A 14,125-nucleotide genomic window follows, 5' to 3' on the forward strand; every position below is an offset into this window, starting at 1 on the left:
CTGTGAGATTGGCTACCAAAAGAAACACGATGTATGTGTGTTAAACAAATTTACTGAAAATAACTTTTTGGATCAGTAGAAGACTGCTACTCTTCATTGACACGTAACCAAGTTGAACTACTTTGGAAGAGAATACTGAACTGCCGATGGAAAATTGGTCACAAATGAGAAAAACAGCCGAAATATATCCAACTAAAATTAATGTGGTCGGTCGCCTGGAACCAGTGATTCGCAGTGGACGAAGCTACAAACTTGTCAAAACACTGCCATTAGGACTACGACAGGATGCCTTTTGATGCCCCCACTTCAACATCTACACGGCGAGACACAGATGCTCCCTGTAAAGGAGCACAATAAACTGCTCGCCAAGCAGTTCCTGTTAGGGTGTTACCGCAGGTGCCACCCATGCAGACACCTGCTTGAACCAGAGTCGTCTCTCAGGCACGTCAGGAGGCACCTTCTCAATTGCACCGACGAGATCCAGGACAAAACAGGCCGACAATTACTGGACCGGTCAGTGTAAAGAAAGACAATTAACGACATTCACCGGGGGACTCTTACCACTTGTTTAAGCTCCCCCTGATGCCGTCATCGGAGTCCAACCTCCATCCATTGCGGACGAAGAGCTCCAACTTCCCCGAAAGTCCCGCGTAACCTTGGCACAATTGCGTTCTGGATACTGTAGCAGGTTAAACTCCTACCCATCCAGAATTGACCCCGACATACTAAACATATGTCCTGCATGTGAAGGCATCCCGCACGACATTAACCACCGTTTCACATGCCCCATCAAACCCATTTATCTAACACCCCTCTCTCTCTGGACCCAGCTTGTGAAAACAGAAAGAAAGAGAAGTTAAGCGCTGGGTATTTTACATCCCTTGAATCTGTATCCCTTGTAACTGGTGGAACAAAGTAGGACTAGCCTTACCACCTTGAGTGTAAGCCATAAAGCTGCCTTAAACTGGATCCAGGGCATCAGAACATTGAAGGTAATGACAAGAGGGGGATCTGCCATGAAGAGTATTCTTGCGTAATTGCTATTCACAGCACTGGGTGAAATCAAGAATGCAATTTCCTCAGAATATCTACGAATTGCGGATACCTGGAGACTCACGGCAATCACAACAGGCTTTTGGTCTGTCGGGGAACAAACAGCCAAAGTGGGCATTCCCCACAACACACACTCTCACAATTGTAAACAACCGGAAAAGAAGGAAATGATTTTCCATTTCCTCTGTGAATGCGCTGCCTTATGGAAGGAGAGAAAATCAATGCTGGGCAAAGCACTGTTCGAGAGTCTCGAACAACTGTGTGGCTTAGACATCAACAACCTAACAAGGTTCTTAAACCGCACAGACTGGATGTAATCAGGCCGCACTTAACCGGTAAACAAGTTGGTAGGGAGGATGTGACAAAAAAATGGCGCGGAAGCGCTAGTTGGATTCTGAATGAATCACCACTTTAATCAACCAACAAAGCGAGCTAAGAGAAGTAATAAGTTTAAGGGGTTGGGGTAGTCAGAATTTTCAAAACAATTGGATTTTTTTTGCATTTTCTTAAAGGAAAATATCTTTAAAATATTGTGTGAAAATTTGAAGTGAATCCGACAAATACTTTACGAGTTATTCAAAACTTAACACTTTGCTCTCCGTTGTCGCCGTATTTGTGACATTAAAAAAGTAACAATAAATCCGATATGGTTGTTTTGTTGCCAAATGTTCAAGATTATTGGTCTACTAGTGCAAATACCAAAATACCATTTTTTTCTGATGTGTTCGCTAGAAACAGATTTAACGAATTATTTTGGTTGTTACATTTAAAAACAGTTAACCAGCAACAAACAGACATCAGAACACGGATTCAATGAGTCAGTAATTTTATGAAATATATCAATTCAAAATTTGCGGAATACTTTGTACCAGGACAAGAAGTACCTACATATATGCCGCTGATAAGCACTAGTGATAGCGCTGAATTCATTACAAAAACCAGATTTGTAAGAGGAGGTAAACAACAAAATGTGGAAAAGCCCAAAATTGTTAACTACACGGCTTCAATGGGTGTTGTTGATCGCGCTGATCAATACCCACCATCATATTGTTTTCTAAGAAAATCTCTTAAGTGGTGAAGGAAGATGTTCTTTTGGGGAATGGAGATGTCTGCAATATATGAATACGTTTTCTATAAGTGTGTAAAAAAAGCAAGAACAAAAGAGAACTGTCCCTTTTGAAGTTCGACAAGAGATTAGTCGATCAACTTTTAGGTGAATTCTGCGAGGATCGATCAAGACCTTCCACTTCAGCAACTGGAACAAAACTGGGCAAAAAACTGTACAAATTGCGAAAAGGCAAGAAAAGAGATTGTATTGTTTGTTCTAATAGACATAAAAAGGGACAAAGCGGCGAAACTTCGGAATACTGTGATACTTGTCCCGGTAAACCGCGAATGCATATGGCAATTGTTTCGAAAGATATCACATTTTACGAAATTTTAAGTCCTACAATTTATGTTTTTCTTTTATAACATAAGTTAGAATACGTTTTGTTTGTAAAATAGCAAAGAAATAAAAATTTTGTTTTATTGAAACGATTCTATTTTTCTTCTACATCATAGGTATGTACTTGGAACTAATATAGTTCTGGATTTGGTGGTAGCCTCTATGCATTACTAGGCTGAAGTGCAAGGGCTTAACAAAGGGCGGTCGGGCGTTCCGGAGCATTCGAGAGCAAGTAGCTAGTAGCAGCAGCGTATGAAAGTGGCAGATAAGCGCGCTAACGATAACACTCGAGAAGCTAGAATGCTACGTAGGCAACAGCAAATCGATATTTTGGAAGCTGCTATGATGGCTGAAGAACTATTATATGGCCCAGGAATAGATGACATAGAGTAAGTAATTAAATAATTCGTATAACGCCTCATAAATCGATAGCAAAACTGTAAATCTATTTTTCTCAAAACTATGTTTTTTGGACTGGTAATCACTGTAACTTAAAAATAGCTTGGAAGATTTGAATAAAAATGAAAAACATATTAAAAACTCGTGTCGAAGGTTTTTTTTTAAACCTCGATTATTTTTAAACAATTAATTGTCGGTTTTTTTTCTCGAAAATTTAAAAAATATTTCCTGAGGCCGCCATATTGTTAATTTTGAAAAAAAAAGCTTCGATCAATCACAAGATTATCTATGAATAAAACTAATTTCTCTTATTCGATTGCTTTTAGATGAATCTCCAAGGACTTGTGATGATTACCGCAAGAGACTTCTGGAGAACAGCGATAACTTTTATTTAATTTTTTTTTTAAATTTTGCTAAAGCCAAGTTGAAACATGAATTATTAATGCTATTTTTTTATTTTTGTAAGTTAGGCAACTGACTATCGTAGTACACATAACAGAAGTGAAACTTTCACGGCAGACAAAGAAAGAGGGAGAGACCCGAGAGGAAATGAGAGAGAGAGACCCGAGAGAGAAAGACCCGAGAGAGAATTAGAGAGGGCGAGAGAGAGAGAAAGAATAATATCTAAAAATATATCTAAAATCAACATTTGCAGAGAATACAAATAGATAAAATTTACAAAAAACGGTGTAGGTAAACGCCGGACACATACCGTGGCAACAACGCGCACTACTCCGAGCGTTTGGCACCCGTACAAACGCAGCGATTCCAGGACCTCAGCAACGACACAAATTACCGCAAGGCAATACCTATAAATCCGACGCCGGAATGGATAGCACTTTATAGTACGCATAAGCGCTAGCCAGGAAACGGAAATGGGCCCCAAAAAAATTGGGACCAAAAGACGCCCCAAACAGTAGGCACCAAGGAAATATGTATAACGCCAAACTTTTTTCACTTTGGCACCAAAAATATATTTCCTACAAGTTTGCACCAACAAACAAGCACCAAAAAGTAGGCAGTGTTATTTCGCACTAGAAATTAGCAACCACAAGGAAAAATTCAGGAAAAATAGCCTAAAGTGTATCTAAGATATATATAAGGTATAGCTCTCTTTCTCTCCTTTTCCTCTACGTTATATCTTTTTTCTCTCCGCGGCACGAAAATGCCCAAAACGTTGCATGGCCTTGAAATTTTAATCTCCATTCTCGCTCGTCCATCGACGCCTAAGAAGTTTCGCTTCAAAAATTATTGAAAATCATCATTTTTGCGGGCTTCTGACTACCCCTAACCGCTTAGAAAGTACATAAATAATTTCCAATAATTACAATTTTTTTTTTTCGCATATAGTTTGAAAAAAGAAAAACATTTATTTGCAACATCATTTCTTACTTATTCTTTCTGATTTCAGTTTATTTATTTCTTTGTTTGTACGCTGGATATTCAGCTTATTTTTTAAATTTTTGTATGCTTAATTTTTTAAGTTCAAGTTCTGCATTCATTTTGCTTTGAGTTTTATGTAGTTACAACAACATTTAGTAGTGAGTTCGTTTTTCAGTTTACGTTTAGCAATTTAAAATTCTTTTAACTAGTTTTGTGTAAGTGTTGGTAGGTAAGCTTAATTATAAAAACGTATCGTCTATGTATGTGGGCATTTATGAGTCTATTTATTTTGGTTGTGTTGCAAGACTTCTCTACATTTTAAAGTTTTTCGTTTAGTATAATTTTTAATGAAATTTATTTTTTTAGTTCTTAGTTTTTTTTTGTCAGAGAAAATGCTGCTGTATGATCACACACTGGACCGCCACACCCTAGTGTTAGTGGCGCAAAGTGTGTGTGTGTGTGTGTGTGTAAGTGTGGGTTGCAACCACACACCAAAAAATGTTTGAGGATTGATGCTAGTTTTTAGAGCAGTTGTAGTTCAATATTTCTTGCTTTTTTTTGTTTTTTTTTTTATTTTAATTCTGATTTTTTTAAATTTTTTCTTTAATTGCTTTATTTATTAATTCTTAGTTTATTTCTTAATTTGTTAATTTTACTTATTTTCTTTAAGTTTTAATTACGTGCAATTACAATTATTGTTATGCAAAAAGGCAACTACAAATTATTATTATTATTTTAAATCAACATTTCAGTTTTTTAATAAATTTAGTTTGAAAACATTTTTTATTTTTTTTTTATTTTTTTACGTAGTAGTTATACACAGTGTGAATTTTGTAAATATAAAATTTTGATTCTCATTTACTGCGCTTAACGGCTTTCTTTCTTGCATTGCCTGCATTCAATTTTGATACTCCCCACAACATAAAGCTGTGTTCACACTGGGTGAAGTTGTGGCTTTACGTTAAAATTTCGCTAAAATATTTCGAAGTATTTTCTTTTATTACCACGTTTTTTGCCATTCATATACGATTTTCAAAGTCTCGCCCTTTCTGCCACATTACTGCCAAGTGTGCACACAGCATTACATGGCTAGGTTAGCTAAACGCATTTCATTTCTACTTTTTCCCATTTTATATAGCGTTTTAATATAGTCTGCTATACAGTCATAGGTAAATGAAAGTATAAATTGCTTTCTATGCAAAATATTTGTAAACTTTCCCATCGGTTCTTCTATCTCTCTTTATCACTTTACTACCAAAATATTTCTTGTTGCTTTCTTCTCATCTATATTAGGTTTCATATACTCCAACTCTCGTTTATATATCACAGTTGAAATTAAAAGAACATCGATTAGTGTTTTTTTTTCTTCTTTTTTCAATATATTTTTCTTAGTTAAATGCTCAAAAAACTTTTAATAAAAAATAAATTTCAACTCGCTTTACGCTCGTTTCACGCGTACGAGAGCAATCGGGTGAGTGGGCTCGGCGCATTGCTTTTATAACTTTTTTTTCTTTTTTTCGTTTATAATTACGTTTATTTTTTAATAAATACATACATATCTACGCTTCAACTACAAGGCAATCTTTATTATTATTCTTGTTGCGACATAACTACACCAATAACTTTTGCGATTCCCAAGTCCGTCGAAAAATGCTAACCTAAAAACCGATTTTGAGTATTTGTATGTAAATGTTTGTATTTTTTTTTTTAATATTGTTAATTTTAATATTAAATTTTTAAAGAAAGAAACGTAAACAAATTTGTGAACGCTCAAAAACCTATGTAACTTTATAAAAAATATGGCCATAGAAATTTTTTAGGTTATACAGAATGATCGCTTTGCAGAAACTAAGTTTCAAAATGGCAGCACAGTGTTTTACAATTTTCTATTTTTTCCAACTGAGATCGAAATTTGTTAAAAACAAAATTTGATTAAACATTTATTTACTTATATAAAGTTAAAAAAAAAAAAAATATCTATCAAATTTTTATACTAAAGTAGATTGAACGCCATTTATAGGTATTTTTGCGTTACACAATCAGAGTGACTGCTTTGAGACGCAAAGTGAATAGTTAAATTAAAAAAAAAATTTAATAAGTATTTCCAAACGGTACTCCAAAGTGGGCGTGCAGCTCAAAGGTCTAACTTTTCACTATTAAACACTCAGCTTGCAACTCTAAATTGCAACGTGAAAGAGACAGGCACATAAATTTACTTTGTTATCATTCAGAGAAAATTTTTTGCACAAAAAGGATTAAGGAAACGTGTAATAAATGTTTCATTATAATTTATCTCTGCATCGCTGATTGCATATGTATTTATTTACATTTCTGTGCCTATCTGTACCCTCATCTACTTACAGTGTCCGACAGAAGTCTACATACTCCCTTTCGTTGTTTACAAAGTACAAACACTTTGCTTCAAAATGTGTTTATGCAATTGCATTTGAAATCTTTTTCTAATCGACTTAACTAAAACAAATCCATTCTTTAACATAAAACAACACAGTTGTGTTAAAAAAACGCAAAAATAGCGTTGACAAAAGTGTACCTACAGAACCGGTTTCCTAGTTTGTATTCTGATATCCTATGTTGTGATAACAGTAAAATACCGTTTGTCTATTTCTTTCCTTTTCTTATGTTTGTTGTTTTGCTAATATTGATTTCAGTTGCAATTTTAATACTTAAGCATCTACAATGGCACCTCGAAAAGAAATATCAGTTGAGGTAAGAAATTTAGTTATTTGGCACAGGAAAGAAAAAAAATCAGATGTCGAAATTTCAAAAATCTTAAACTTAAGTCGTACAACAGTCCGAACCATTGTAAAAAACTTTAAAAATAGTGGTTCCACCGACAATAAACCGTGCAGTGCAGACAAAACCCGAGCAAACTATCTCGCAGAGACGTCAGCTTCATTCTAAAAGAAGTGAACAAAAATTCAAAAGTTTCTGCTCCGAAATTGCAAGCTCATCCATCAAGTGTGTTGATCCAAGAACAATTCAAGCTCTGAACAACAACGGATTTTATAGTAGAACACCACGAAAAAAGCCTCTTATGTCTGAAAAAAACGGTAAACTTCGCCTGGAGTTCGCCAAAGCACACAGGGAAAAGGGTATGGATTTTTGGCAAAAAGTTTTGTTTACAAATGAGTCAAAGTTTAATATATTCGGTAGCGATAGAAGAGCAAAAGTGTGGAGGAAAAAAAATACTGCACTGAGTCTGAAGAATTTGGTATCAACAGTGAAGTATGGTGGCGGCAATGTAATGGTTTGGCGAGCTGTTGCTGCATTTGGAGTTGAAAGATTAGTATTTATTGAAGGTAATATGGATCGTTATAAATACAAATCACTATTGGAAATCAATCTGAAATCTTCGGTTGATGATTTGGACCTTGGTCCAGGTTGGGTCTTTCAACAGGATAACGATCCAAAGCATACAGCACACATTGTGAAGGATTGGCTGCTTTACCATGCTCCAAGGGAATTAAATACACCCCCCAAAGCCCAGATTTGAATATTATTGAACATGTTTGAGAAATTCTACATCGAAAAATTAGAAAAAATCCAATTTCAAACGCTTCAGTATTCAAAGAACGACTAATAGAAGCTTGGAACAATATATCTTCTGCAGGGCTAATAAATTTAGTCACCTCGATGCCACGACGGCTTCAAGCTGTAAATGTTGCTAATGGTGGACCAACTTAATACTAAGAATCAATATTAATTAGAGTTAAGTGAAGTTTTTCACACTGGAGTACGATATTTGGTTCTAGGTTTTTTTTGCCATAGCTTTGCTATTTTATGTTAATGTATAATTTTTTTAAGTTTATAATGATTAGAAAAAGCTTTCAAATAAAACTGTGTAAACACATTTTTTAGTAAAGTTTTTGAACTTTCAATCCGGTGGAAATGGGGAGTGTATGTAGACTTTTGTCGGTCACTGTATATATCTGGACCTACATAAGTATGTTTATCAGTATATACCCTTAGCTGTGTATATATTTGTATCTGTCTCTATGTCTGTATATGTAACTGTTTTTTAGCTCTATTCCTTTAGGTATATTTCTTTATCTTTATATTTAACTGTACCTTTATCTTTATCTTTATTTTTATCTTTATCTTTACGTTAAATTTATCTTTATTTTTATTTTTATCTCTATCTTTATCATTATCTTTATCTTTCTTTATCTTTATCTTTCTTTTTCTTTATCTTTACATTTACCTTTATCAATATTTTTATCTTTCGCTTTATCTTTATCTTTATCTTTATCTTTATCTTTATCTTTATCTTTATATTTATCTTTATCTTTATCTTTATCTTTATCTTTATCTTTATCTTTATCTTTACCTTTACCTTTACCTTTATCTTTATCTTTATCTTTATCTTTATCTTTATCTTTATCTTTATCTTTATCTTTATCTTTATCTTTATCTTTATCTTTATCTTTATCTTTATCTTTATCTTTATCTTTATCTTTATCTTTATCTTTATCTTTATCTTTATCTTTATCTTTATCTTTATCTTTATCTTTATCTTTATCTTTATCTTTATCTTTATCATTATCTTTATCTTTATCTTTATCTTTATCTTTATCTTTATCTTTATCTTTATCTTTATCTTTATCTTTATCTTTATCTTTATCTTTATCTTTATCTTTATCTTTATCTTTATCTTTATCTTTATCTTTATCTTTATCTTTATCTTTATCTTTATCTTTATCTTTATCTTTATCTTTATCTTTACCTTTACCTTTATCTTTATCTTTATCTTTATCTTTATCTTTATCTTTATCTTTATCTTTATCTTTATCTTTATCTTTATCTTTATCTTTATCTTTACCTTTAACTTTATCTTTGTCTTTATTTTTATCTTTTTCTTTACCTTTATCTTTATTTTTATCTTTATCTTTACCTTTATCTTTATCTTTGTCCATCTGTGTCTGCATCGTCGCTATCTCTTTCTACTCAGTCTCTGTCTACTCTGTGTCTTCATTTATTACTGGTTTTGTAAAATATCCTCGTTCGCTTGGTTTTAACAATTTGTTTTTATTTCTCTCCCAAAATATTTACTCTTTTCGTTTTACGTATTTTTCTCTCAATCGATTTTCTAATCTGAATAAAAGCTATTAATGCGCCACTGGAATTTCACTGGCTATCAAAAACGTTTTACTTATAAAATATTTCATTATTTATTTAATTAATCTCGTTCCAAAGATACGTTCATACTTTAGTGTCTAACTCCCTACTTCTGTTACCACTCCTTACTTCTGTACCACCACTTCTCTAAGAACATGTTTCCACCTTTTCAGGGCTCGCAACATAGCACTTCTGTACACATGTTACTGTGCCTACACCCACTTCTCTACATTTCTTCCACCTTTTCAGCGCTCGCAACATAGCACTTCTGTACACATGTTGCTAACACCGTCGTTTGCGCTTAACACCTCAAATTGTGTATTAATCTAAGCTACTTTCTATTATAATTGTGATTTGTGGCTCCAGCTTTGTGAGCTTTCCAAGCAAATATTATTGCCATCAGCTTGAAGTTCGTTCAAATTAAATCAAATACCCATTGCAGTATTGTTATAAGAACTAAGTTATTTTATATAGTATATATTATGTACATATACATACAAATAAGTAGATAAGTATGTGTGTATGTTTCGTTAAATAATATAGTAATTTACATCGTCAATTTACAATACAAACTAGTGTATATGTATATATGTGCTTGTGTGTTCGTATGCAGGTTAACAACATAAATTCTAAGACACAAAGTAACAACACCAAATATTTTTTAACATTTTTTGTTGGTTTTTTTGATTAACACATTTTTAGTACACAACATGAATTTTCAGTTTTTTCCTTGCATTCATTGCAATCATCATCGTCATGCCATAAAACAAAATTGTATAACAATTTTCAAATTTCTTTTGAATTTGCATAACATTTACATACTTCGTTCTAGCCACTTGGCATAGTAATTTGTTTTCACTTAGCAATATATTGCAGCAACATCGCATTAGTAGCAACAGCAACATCAGCCCGTGCAACATTTTGTTGAGGGCAGCGCAAATGGCAGAGAGCGCAGCCGAGCTAATTGTTCGATTTAAAAGAGAGCGTATATGTTTGAGAGCATGAATGAGATTTTGCGAGGAAGAGACGCGCGCGAAGAAGCATCTGAGAGAGAGAGGAGTTTGAGAGAAGCTTCAACAACCAGTTAACCACCACTTTTCCGCATATGAGTTATGTCAATTCAGCAATCATAGTCTACGAGTCTAAAAAATGGAAATTAATAGTTGAAATAAAAATAAAATCGAAAAAAAAGTATAAATAATAAGAACGGAATGACTTGGAAATGAGAGCGAGCGTATGCGTATGAGCTGAAAGATGCAATAAAAAATGAACAGTGAAATGTTTGAAATGGCAATGATTCGAGTGAGAAGTGATAAAACACCAAAATGAACTGAATGCTACTTGAAGGGTTAATACTGTAACGGAAATAGTGGCGGTTCTCAATGACTTTGGAGAGGCAGTAAGTGCAATATATAACGGTTTTGAAAATTGAAAAGTCTTTTCATGAAACTTTCGCTCGAGTAATAAAACTAACTAAGCATTTTGAAACGAAAACTTTTCCATGCTAAAAGTCCGATTATGACAAATTACAGATTTGGTCGTGAACTGTGAAACGAGTTCCACTCAAACCAATGAGATATATTATTGCATAGTATGCTGGAGTTTTCTCTATGTTCTATCTATAAAGTTCGCTTGGATCGTGCTATCGAGAGCTTCTGTTTAAGAGAAAGTTCTAAAGAAAAAAGAGCCATCTCACATTTATTAAGCCGATCTGTATTACTTAAAAATATTTTAGTCTGAATTTTTGTTCGTTTCAATCACTTTCCTATCACCCAACTCTCTACGCAGTCTACAATTATTTTTTATTTATTTATTTTTCGAGTAAGGTATGCGGAATATAACACGCAAACTCGTTCTAGCTATTCCTCTCGCCTTCATAACAATGAACTGCCACAATTAAGACTTCACTGCCTAAAAAATGTCTCGCTTCTTGAATTCCTGCTTCGAAAAACTACCTCAATACCGCGTACGATCGTTGAGATTACGCAACTTTTGCGCCTCCAACACTGTACTACTCACTTTACCGGCCTCTGCCTATGCCAACTGATCACCGCCAACATTTCCACAGCCCTCATCTATGCCACTACCACCACCAGCAGCACTCTCGACCGCAAAATCGCGCTCATAGACCAAGCTACCGCGTATTACACCCTCACCACCAGACATCGAATTGCAATAGGAGCGTGGACGCGCACGACCAGCGGCATCACGTCGGCCGCTACGCCGATTTACATGCGGCGCCGCTTCGGCATTTACTTGCACCTGTTGGGCCTGTTGTTGGTGAGCCTGACCTTTCGCCTCTCGTCGCACCGAACCCGACGACGACGACACAGAGGCTAATCGATCGTAACTTTTGGCGCGCACAATGCTGAAGCCCGCGTCCACTATATAGCCAGGCGGCGCATCACGCACTTGATCACAGAAATTTGCTGATGTATTCACGTGATGCGTCGCCGGCTGTGCTGGTTGATGATGGTAATTATGCGAGGGTTGCTGTTGCTGACGCTGGCGACGCGCAATACGCGAAGCAACCGGTGAACGCGGTACATATTGTGTGGGCATGGCATACTTCTCAGTCACTTCGGGTGAGAGATCAGGGTAGGGCGCATGGCCCGAACGCGGTTGAAAAATGTGTGGACGTGGCGCAGGAGGTGGTGGTGGTGTAACCTCCGAGGGTGAAATGGGTGTATCGAATGAATGCGGCGGAATGGTGGGTAATGGAATGTTTGTAGGGCGTGGCGGTTGTTTGACGGCTGGGCTCATGTGGTGATAAGATGATGTAGGCATGGGCGGCGACGTATGTGTGGGCACCGGTGGTGGCACTGGAATGGGCTTATTGTAGGCTGGATGGAATGGTAAACCATTCTGCTGATACAGAAAACGATTGGCAGGATTTAGTAGTGGCTGTGGTTGTGACTGTTGCTGCGACTGCATGCCGCGTGGTGGCTGCGTTTGCATGTGCGTTGGACCCGACGCCTGCATCATCAGCATTTGCTGTTGGGGATGTGGCTGATAGTTGTAGGCGGGTTGCAGAACTGCGCCACGCTCCAAAAGTATCTCACCGCTCTCTGGGAGAGACGGTGGCGTCGGCGGTGGTGGCGCCAATTGTGAAATGCTGCGCGTAAATTGCGGCAACGCATTATTGTTAATCGTGTTTGGACTAGCATTGTTGTTGGGCGACATTTGTGTGCCAGCATATGAATTCAGCGACACATACGAGGGATTGTTATTCTGGCCAACGAAAAGCGCACCCGGCGTTGGCTTTTGAAACGGCACGTATGTGATGCCATCGTCGGTTTTGAAGTTTTGCAACGAGAAATTGTCATCCTCCAAGCCCTCTTCCAAGTTACGCGACAAACGTTCATTGGACATCTGCGTGTACTTGATATCGGGACGATGGACATTAGTCATGGAACCGCCACCGCCAGTGAGATTTGCAGCGCTGCCATTGTTAATGAAGCTACTGTAGCTGGTCGACTTAGGGGGCTTGGGTTTGGCGTGGATGCGCGCAAAGTGACCGCCCCCAACACCGCTGCCCACGCTGCCGTTATTGTTATTCATATAGTTAGTATGGTTGTTTAACACATTGATGTTGTTATTAGTGTTGTTGTTGTTGCTGTTGTTGTTACTGCCACTATGATTACTATAGTTATTGTTGAGGCTATTGCTGAGGCTGAACTGGCTATTGCTGAGCGGACTGAGCGTCGCTTGTGACGAGGCAGCTGTCATGGCACTGCCGCCGCCGCCACGACCTAAACCACCCACACCGCCACCAGAGCTTGAACCTACACCACCACCCATACTCATGACGCCACCGCCACCACTAACACTACCTCCCCCCGAGCCCGTATAGCCAAACCCACCACTTGGTCCACCACCGACACCGCGTAAGCTTTGCGTCAAATTCAAATTGGAATTCTGTAACGAGGCGTAAGAGAGCGACGAAGTGGTGTTGTCGTGCGATGAGGAGTTCGGCGTGCCAACATGTTGTTGTTGTTGTTGCTGTTGCTGCTGATATGTTGTACCATTCAAGAACTGTCGTCGATTGCTGTTCGTATACAGCTGATCCGCTTTCGCAGTGCTATCATCGTAATAATGCTGCGCGCCTTGCGACATTGTGGTGGTATGCGTTTGTGGCAGCGATTGTTGCCGCTGTAACATATCTGTCGGCTGAATCGTATTGCCTGTGGATGAGCCGATTTTATTACTACTCTTCGGACTGTAAAGTATTCGAGTTAATGTGCTATTCTTGCTTGCACTAAGCGAGTTGCTGTTGCCATCACCGCCGCCGCCGCCGCCGCCACGACCCTTTCTAGTCGCGCCGCTACCGGCAATGCCGCCACTTTGGCTATTGCTGCGGCTGCGACTGCGACTATTGCTCTGACTATGATTATGACTATGACTACGGCTATGGCTATGGCTATGGCTGTTGTTGCTGATGCTGTTCGTGTGTATTAGAAATGTGTTACTGTTAAAATTATTTGGTTGCTGATGATGGAGTTGCTGCTGCAGTTGCAGTTGCTGTTGTTGCGGATGAATTTGGTGGTGGTTGTTATTGTTACTAAGTGCTTGGTGATTGTTGTGATGCTTGTTTGAGAGCAATGTGGCGCTAGCGCTTGCCGAGGTCGGTATGCTGCTGTAGCTCACGTACATTGGATGGACCACCGTGTGCTGGGGACTCTTGGCGTCGCCATTCACGAAATCGAC

The 14,125-nt window shown here is 37.3% G+C and overlaps 1 protein-coding gene across 2 annotated transcripts in view; it reads right to left on the minus strand.

Moving 5' to 3' along the window:
• LOC129246305 (sodium/potassium-transporting ATPase subunit beta-1-interacting protein) overlaps positions 1-14,125 on the minus strand; it is a 59,350-nt gene that overhangs the window by 3,304 nt on the left and 41,921 nt on the right. The window contains exon 5 of one of the 2 annotated variants that reach the window (XM_054885007.1): positions 13,282-14,124. In XM_054885007.1, coding sequence (XP_054740982.1) covers positions 13,282-14,124 — 843 coding nt within the window. Of the gene's footprint in view, positions 1-9,894; position 14,125 lie in introns of those variants that run through there. The other variant, XM_054885006.1, reaches the window with a different exon arrangement.

The sequence above is a fragment of the Anastrepha obliqua genome, chromosome 4 (assembly GCF_027943255.1).
Source record: "Anastrepha obliqua isolate idAnaObli1 chromosome 4, idAnaObli1_1.0, whole genome shotgun sequence".
Taxonomy (NCBI): domain Eukaryota; kingdom Metazoa; phylum Arthropoda; class Insecta; order Diptera; family Tephritidae; genus Anastrepha; species Anastrepha obliqua.